General features: G+C 56.5%; 1 protein-coding gene across 1 annotated transcript in view; it reads left to right on the top strand.

Annotated features, from left to right (window-relative positions):
- LOC112402756 (protein-arginine deiminase type-4-like) overlaps positions 1–6,428 on the top strand; it is a 57,750-nt gene extending 51,322 nt beyond the window's left edge. The window contains 7 exon segments of the mRNA XM_024749889.1: positions 688–795; positions 998–1,152; positions 1,832–1,988; positions 2,083–2,206; positions 3,305–3,375; positions 4,476–4,637; positions 5,954–6,428. Coding sequence (XP_024605657.1) covers positions 688–795; positions 998–1,152; positions 1,832–1,988; positions 2,083–2,206; positions 3,305–3,375; positions 4,476–4,637; positions 5,954–6,187 — 1,011 coding nt within the window. The 3' untranslated portion in view covers positions 6,188–6,428.
- Positions 6,429–7,504: the final 1,076 nt, after the last annotated feature.

The raw sequence follows: 7,504 nt of genomic DNA, 5'->3' as shown, positions 1-7,504 counted from the left end.
TTTTTTGTGGTACGCGGGCCTCTCACTGCTGTGGCCTCTCCCGTTGCGGAGCACAGGCTCCGGACGCGCAGGCTCAGTGGCCGTGGCTCACGGGCCCAGCCGCTCCGCGGCATGTGAGATCTTCCCAGACCGGGGCACGAACCTGTGTCCCCTGCGTCGGCAGGCGGACTCTCAACCACTGCGCCACCAGGGAAGCCCCTGACTTAGGTTTTAAAAAGACCCTCTGGCTGAGAAATAGAGCGCCAGCCTTAGGAAGGGGCAGGAATAGAAGAGATGCTGATTGGAGGGCCTGACAGTCACAGGGGGAAGAGGTGGTGTTCCCCAGGTGGCTTCCCCTGAATAGTACCAGAGAGGAGCCCACTTGGAACATATTTTGGAAATAAAGCCCACAAGGCTTGTTCATGGATTTGGTGCAGGGGACGAGTGGAGGAAGAATCTTAGGTGGCTCATCAGGTTTTAAACCTGACGAACAGAAGGACAGGCCAGGGAAAATCCCCAAGAAGGGGGGGATGCCTGTGCAGGGTTTTGAGGGCTGAGCAGAAGGTGGCAGGAAGAAGGGGGTTCTCCCTGTACCTGCTCTCTGGAGGTGGCCCGTGTACAGGGAGCACTTGTGGCTGGAAAACTGGATGCGGGAAAGCAGCTGATAGAGCGAGAGAAACTCACAACTTGTTTCCCTGTGTCCTCCAGGATGAGATGGCCTTCTGCTATACCCAGGCTCCCCACAAGACTATTTCCTTGGTCCTCGACACCCCTCGGCTCCCCAAGCTCGACGATTTCCCCATGAAATACTCACTGGTGGGGGCTCGGTTTGACTGATCTGAACTTGGTCCAACCTCTCAGGCCTGGTTCCTGCTGGAAGTGATGGGTGCCAGGGGGGAGGGCCCAGGTGGCCTCTGGGGGAAGGGGGTGTGGGAATCTACTGAGTCTGGAATGGGGTAAGACTGAGGCTTAACGCCTGTCCCTCCTAACACCCTGCCCCTGCTGGGTCTCCTTCCAGAGCCCTGGGGTTGGCTACATGACCCAACGCACCCAGGACCATACGGTGGCCAGCATAGATTCCATTGGGAACCTGATGGTGTCCCCACCTGTCAAGGCCCAAGGGAAAGAATACCCTCTAGGCAGGATCCTCATTGGCAGCAGCTTTTACCCCAGGTGAGGCAAGAGGCCAGGTAGTGGCCAGATGCCTTAAAACCAAAGGGAGGGACTCCTGTAGTTCACCTGGACCCACCTGATTCCCACCTGACCCAGCAGGTCATCTGCTCTGGACCTTAAACCGTCAAGTCAGGACCTTTGATTCGTGTAGGAGACTAGAGGTAGAAAAAGCAGACAAACCGCTCATGGAGCGGTGATTCCAGGGTTTACACTGAAGCATGCCTATCGATCCAACACTATGTTGCTGCCACAAGATGTGTGGCTGGATTTCTTGGTGGCCGCTCATCTAAATCCAGGAAATACAGGGTTCAGTCTTTATCTAGAATCCAATGGCTCAGTCCTGAGTTGAGCCAGAGTAAAGGATTCTTTTTAAAATTTCTATGGAAGTATAGTTGACTTACAATGTGGTGTTAATTTCCACTGTACAGAGTGACTCAGTTATACTCGTATACATATCCTTTTTCATAGTCTTTTCCATTATGATTTCTCAGAAGGTATTGAATATAGTTCCCTGTGCTCTACAGTGGTAAGGGATCCTTCATAACCACCCCACGCCCCTATGGACCAGCCAATGGGTAGAGCAGCCAGTTACCCGAAGGTAGCCTGGCACTCACCGAGTTGTTGGCAGCCAACCTGGGCCATGCCAGCTCACGGGCTGTTCTTTCCATCTTCCCTTTAGCAAGGACTGCCGGAACCTGAGCAAGACCCTCCGGGACTTCCTCTACGCCCAGCAAGTCCAGGCCCCAGTGGAACTCTTCTCCGACTGGCTGATGATCGGCCATGCCTATGAGTTCATGTGCTTCATCCCTGCACAGTACAAGGTGGAGGACAAAAAGGTCTGTGTTGGGGGCTGGTGAGGATGTCTCCCACCCTCTTTCAGAGACTTCTGGAAGGGAAGCTAGAATCTGACCCTAGTTCTTTGATTCCCAGGACTTCTGGCTGCTCCTGGCCAGCCCCAGCTCCTGCTACAAACTGTTCAAGGAGAAACAGAAGGAAGGCTATGGAGACGCACGTCTGTTTGAAGGGATTAGAAAAGATCAGCTCCTTTCTAATGGTAAGGGGACCCCCCCCCCACTCCGCAATAGAGGGCAGCTCGTTGGTCCCAGATGTCCTTTCTAGAGAACCATTTCTACTTGGTTCCTCCTGATGGAAAAGGATCTTAGGGAAGCATAAAAGCATGAAATGTACCGTATTAGAACATCTTGTTCTCTTTCAGGGTAATTCTGGTGGTACTGGGACAGGACAGGCAGATCAGCCAGAAATTCTGGGATGGCTGAGAGGCTGCCAGAATATATGCAAAGGGGAACTTAACACGTGGATGGCTCCATGCGGTGGGGGACAAACCAGATGCTACCAACACTGGTGTCTGGATGTCTTCGGGGAAGGTTGGGTTAAGTACCTGGGTGTTGGGACTTCAGGGTCTCCTGGTCACCCCACAGGAAGACGTAAGTGGACAAGCAGAGATTGTGGGGCCTGGTGCCACAGCAGTTCTGTTCTAAACCTTCTGGAGACCTAGAAAGGGAGTGTGGGGGAGGGGGTAAAGTTCTCGACGTGTGGCCTGAGGACCACCAGCCTTCAGTATCACCTGGGAGCTTGTGAGAAATGCAGAATTTCAGATCAAATCTTGAGGTGGGGCCCAGGATCTCATGGTTCTAGGAGGGCTTATGGAAGGCGACCTTGAGTATGAGCCACCTGTCACACACCAAAGACCTTGTGTTATCCCAGCTGATGGCCAAGTGGAGCAACTGAAGAACAAAGTTAAATAACCCGGGCAAGATCATACGTGGCAGGTAGCCAGGCTGTACACAGAAGGCATGGAGGTGCCCGGGTGAGTGGGGGCCGATGGTACTTGCTCACCTGGTCCAGGCTGCCCGCCTCAGACCCGATCCCAGGCTCCTCCCCTCCGACCCGGGACCGAGTGGCCGGTTGTGGCGGTGGAAGTCCTCCTGCGCTTTCATGGACCCTGCTGAGTCCCCCCACGTGACGTTTGACCTAGAATGGGTCCCTGGAGGCCAGACAGGCCACCCACCGTCGCCACTGGCCAGAGAATATACCCAGTCATCTGTGCCCAGGACTGGAGTCTGCCCAGCCCTGGACCACATGGCCCGCCCCCTGGCCCACAGGCCTGCCCGCCCTCTCCTCCTTCCTACAGGGAGGGAGGCCAATACCATCAATCAACTTCTGGCTGATGAAAACATGAGGAAGCAGAACGCCTACGTGGAGGTAGGGGCCAAGGATTGGGGACCTTCTCCAAAAGGCAGGGGGAGGCAGGAATCGCCTTGGCAACGGGTCCCTAACTGAGCAATAACTATGACCAAGCATCACACACCATACCTTACTCTAATCCTCAAAATAACCCTATGAAGTAAACCCACCTTGTCTATGAGGATAGCAAGGCTCAGAAGAAAGCCACCAGCCTGAGCCGATGAACTGGGGAACCAGGTTTGAACCCCAGGTCACCTAGTGTTGGACCTGAAGACAGTGCTGTAGCTCAACCTCCCGACAGAAGACCTCCCCGACCCTGGCTTCTCTAGGAAGCTCTGGGTACCAGAGAACATATCAGGGCCACTTCTGAGCGGCCCTTCAGCTCAGAGTCAGAATCACCCAGCACCTCAGGTCCCTTAAAATGTGAATCACAGGCTGTGAGAAGCGAATTTTCCAGAAATTAAATACCTTCTAGCGGGGAAGCCACGGCCTGGAGAAAGGACGATGGCAGGCCCAAGGTCACCCGTCAGCACAAAATCGCTTGGTCCGCTGAGTCCTTATGGCTCCCGGCCAAGGCAAGCTCTGTGCCCTGACCTTTGCTGAAACAGGGGAGGCCTCCGGGCACGGCAGGGTGGGCAGCAGCCAGGTGGGGGTCCGAACAGCATCTCTGAGCCCTGGTGGCATGCACCGTGGGTGTGAGGTCATGAGCCCTATGTCAAGACCTAAGGAGATGCTCAGGCATTGGGTATTAGCTGGTCTGGGCTGGGAAGTGCTCCGGGAGTCCACTGCTGGTGTCCCTTCCTCAGGATGGGAGCAAGTGCCTGGTTTTGAGGACCTGTTCTTGCCCTTGCCCAGGTCCCCCACTCTGGCCAGGACTGAGGGCTAAGGGGCCCCATGCTACTGCAGAATTAGGACTAGGGGCTGCCCTGGCGCTGATGGGCTGAGGGATCACGGCCTCTCGAGACCAGGCCTTTGCTCTGAGCCCCGACTTCAGAGTGCCGGCCCCCGCCCTGCATGGCTCCCCGCCTGCAGTCAGTGCCGAGGAGATGCAGCTGCTTCGGGCTGGTAGCCGGTACCCGACAAACTCGCTGCCCTCCCGGCCCTTTCCCGCCCCGCAGAAGTGCATCGACCTGAACCGCAGTATCCTGAAAAGGGAGCTGGGCCTGGAGGAGCAGGACATCATCGACATCCCGCAGCTCTTCTGCCTGGAGCATATCGCCAACATCCCCTCCAGCGAGCAGACCGAGAAACTCTACGCGAGGCCCTACTTCCCTGACCTGGTAAGGGGCGCAGGGTGCTGGCTGGGTGTCCCCGGGCTGGGGCTGGGGGCAGTCTGGCCAACTCTGGCCAGTCTCTTGACAGACACGGTGCTAGACTACGGAGGCGGGGCCCAGCAGACAGTGGCGCCTGAGAGGAAGAGAGGTGAAAGCCCTTCTCTCCCCCAGTCAGAGAAGACCCCTCCAGGGAGCAGGTGGGCGGGGGCCCAGGCTGGACGACTTGCCAAACAGGGACCAACTTCAAGGGCCCACCTCACAGACGGGGACGCTAGGCTCCACCAGAGAGGAGGGGGTAAAGCTGTCTGCTGGCCATGAGACCATGGGCAAGCTCCCTGAGCCCATGAGACCATGGGCTCAGCTTCCTGTCCATGTATCTGGGCAGCACCCTATTTAGAACAGGAATTGGGAATTTGGGGGTGTGGGTATATGCGAGACCGCTGCTAAGGCCAAGCCTTCCAACCGTGGCCTACATCTGACCTTTCTCTCACCACTGTGCCCCATCACGTAGGTGCTTAGAATGAATTGAGACACTTGGGCTCATCAAGTCCTTAAACACTTGCAGGCCTCCCTCTTCTCTGAGCCCCGGGGACACAGGCCCTGCGTTCAATCGCACAGGGTTCTCTTCTACAAGACCAGTGAGGCCCTCTGGGCATGCAGTAGGAGGCTACATAGGCCCTGGGAGTAGGGAGGTATGGGTAACGGTGGGAGAGGCTGCTTATGAGAAGAGATGCTAGAATTAAGATGTGAAAAATGGACAGAAGTCCAATGGCAAAGCCGGGCGTAGAGAGCATTCCAGTAGAGGTAGGCAAGATTATGGCACAAACAAGACTAGAAGGCCAGGACAAGAGAAACGCAGCAGAGGACGCAACAGGGAAGTTGGCAGACCTCAGCTGGGCAAGATTTTGGTTTTGCTATTGAGAAATATATCAGGAGTCACTGGAGGGTTAAGCAGAGCGGGGTGGAGTTTGCTCGGATGGATTGGCGATGTCTGTCTGAGCACAGGCTTGGAGGAGGGGTACCCTGTGCTGCGGGGTGGAGTTTGCTCGGATGGATTGGCGATGTCTGTCTGAGCACAGGCTTGGAGGAGGGGTACCCTGTGCTGCGGGGTGGAGTTTGCTCGGATGGATTGGCGATGTCTGTCTGAGCACAGGCTTGGAGGAGGGGTACCCTGTGCTTGTCTTTCCTGGTCTAGCCCAACCACAGAGGCAGCTGGGTTTTCCCTTGCAATAAGCCCAGTGGCCTTCCTTCCTTAGAAGAGGGACAGGGGCCTCTCTTCCACGGCTCTGACCCCTGTTCAATCCTAACTGCCTCCCTGACAGCTACAGATGGTCGTGATGGGCCAGAACCTGGGCATCCCCAAGCCTTTTGGGCCCCAGATCAATGGTGCCTGCTGCCTGGAGGAAAAGATCCGCCAGTTGCTAGAGCCCCTGGGATTCCAGTGCACCTTCATTAACGACTTTGACTGCTACCTGACTGAAATCGGAGACTTCTGCTCCTGTGCCAACATCCGCCGGGTGCCCTTTGCCTTCAAATGGTGGAGGATGGTGCCCTAGACCCATCTTAGCGCTGCCAGCCCTGCCCCAGCATGAATGGCCCACTATCACCACTCAACAGTGTCTGACCCTTGCCCTGCTCAGGGGCCTGGAGTCAGGGTTCTACAGCCCTTACTCACCCTGCCCACCCCCGTCCCTCAGCATTCAGTGGGGTGGCAATACTGGCAGCTTGAGGCCCTTGGAAAAAGATGGAAAGTGGTCACTGAGAAGTTACTGAATGTCCATTAAAGCTCTAGTCGTTCTCACTGCAGTTTGGCCGCGGCCTCCTCATTTCGCGGGCAGGGGGTAATGGCTAAGGATGGAAAGCGGAGCAGCTGGGACACCTGTGGTCAGGCTGTCCCACTGGGAGGGGCAGGGGACCCAGGCTACCATGGGGTTGCTGTCCCTCGTCTTCAAGGTGTTTGCGTGTAGTGGGAAGTGGTTGGGCTCGGATCACGCAAATTCTTCTCCAGTTCAAGCATCTGATGAGCTGGACGTAGGTGCTGGAGCTGAAGGCTTGGGGAAGGGAGAGGACTCCCCCTCGGCCTGGTAGGAGCTACAGGAGGCCAGGCCCGAAGAAGAGTGACTCCCGTGCCTTGTGGACAGCGGGCATCGGCAGGGAGAGGCTCTAGTCTTCTTGGTCAGCAGGTATAAGACTCTGAAGGGCAAGCTGCGACAGGCAGGCCTGCATGGACCCTTGTTGAGCCCGAAGTGTCCAGGGGAGAGGAAACGAACACCCACTCTAGGACCCAAAGCTGCCTACTGCCTGTCATCTCTGCCCACCCCTACGTTTATGGCACAAAAATGCTATGAAGTCAAACGATCCTGAGGTTTTAACCGCAGCTGCTCCCACCCTGCCCCTCCTCCTGCCGACGGGAAGCTCCAAGCGGTCCAGGTACGTGGAACGGGGCAGTGCCTATGGGAGAGGCTGATCTGATGACATAAAGCAGCCGGCATCCCAGAGGCTCCACAAACTGGACCGGTGTCGGCATGCTGGTGGCCGGTGACCTGGAGCAAAGGCTGTCGACTTGGGTAGAACAGAGAAGGCCTGGGGCCTCTGAACCCACGACTGGCTGCTTGGTGCCCCCCGGTGGACAGCTCGCCACACTGCCAGTAAGGGGCCAGCACGGCCTGGAAGGGGCACATTTGTGACCAGAGCTGAAGTGACAACAGGGCTCCCTTATGAGGAGTGGGTGGAGGAGGGTGGGGAAGGCACACGTTGTACAGCCCTCTTCAGGTGCTTTCCGCGTCTCCTCCTCTCAAAGCCCCAGGAATATGACATGCGATGAATATGAAAAACTCCACGTTTTGAGTTGGGCCAGTGGGGTGCTGAAGCCT

The sequence above is a fragment of the Neophocaena asiaeorientalis genome, unplaced genomic scaffold (assembly GCF_003031525.2).
Source record: "Neophocaena asiaeorientalis asiaeorientalis breed wild unplaced genomic scaffold, Neophocaena_asiaeorientalis_V1.1 scaffold275, whole genome shotgun sequence".
NCBI classification, from domain to species: Eukaryota; Metazoa; Chordata; class Mammalia; order Artiodactyla; family Phocoenidae; genus Neophocaena; species Neophocaena asiaeorientalis.
This window is presented reverse-complemented; position numbering and strand designations above follow the sequence as displayed.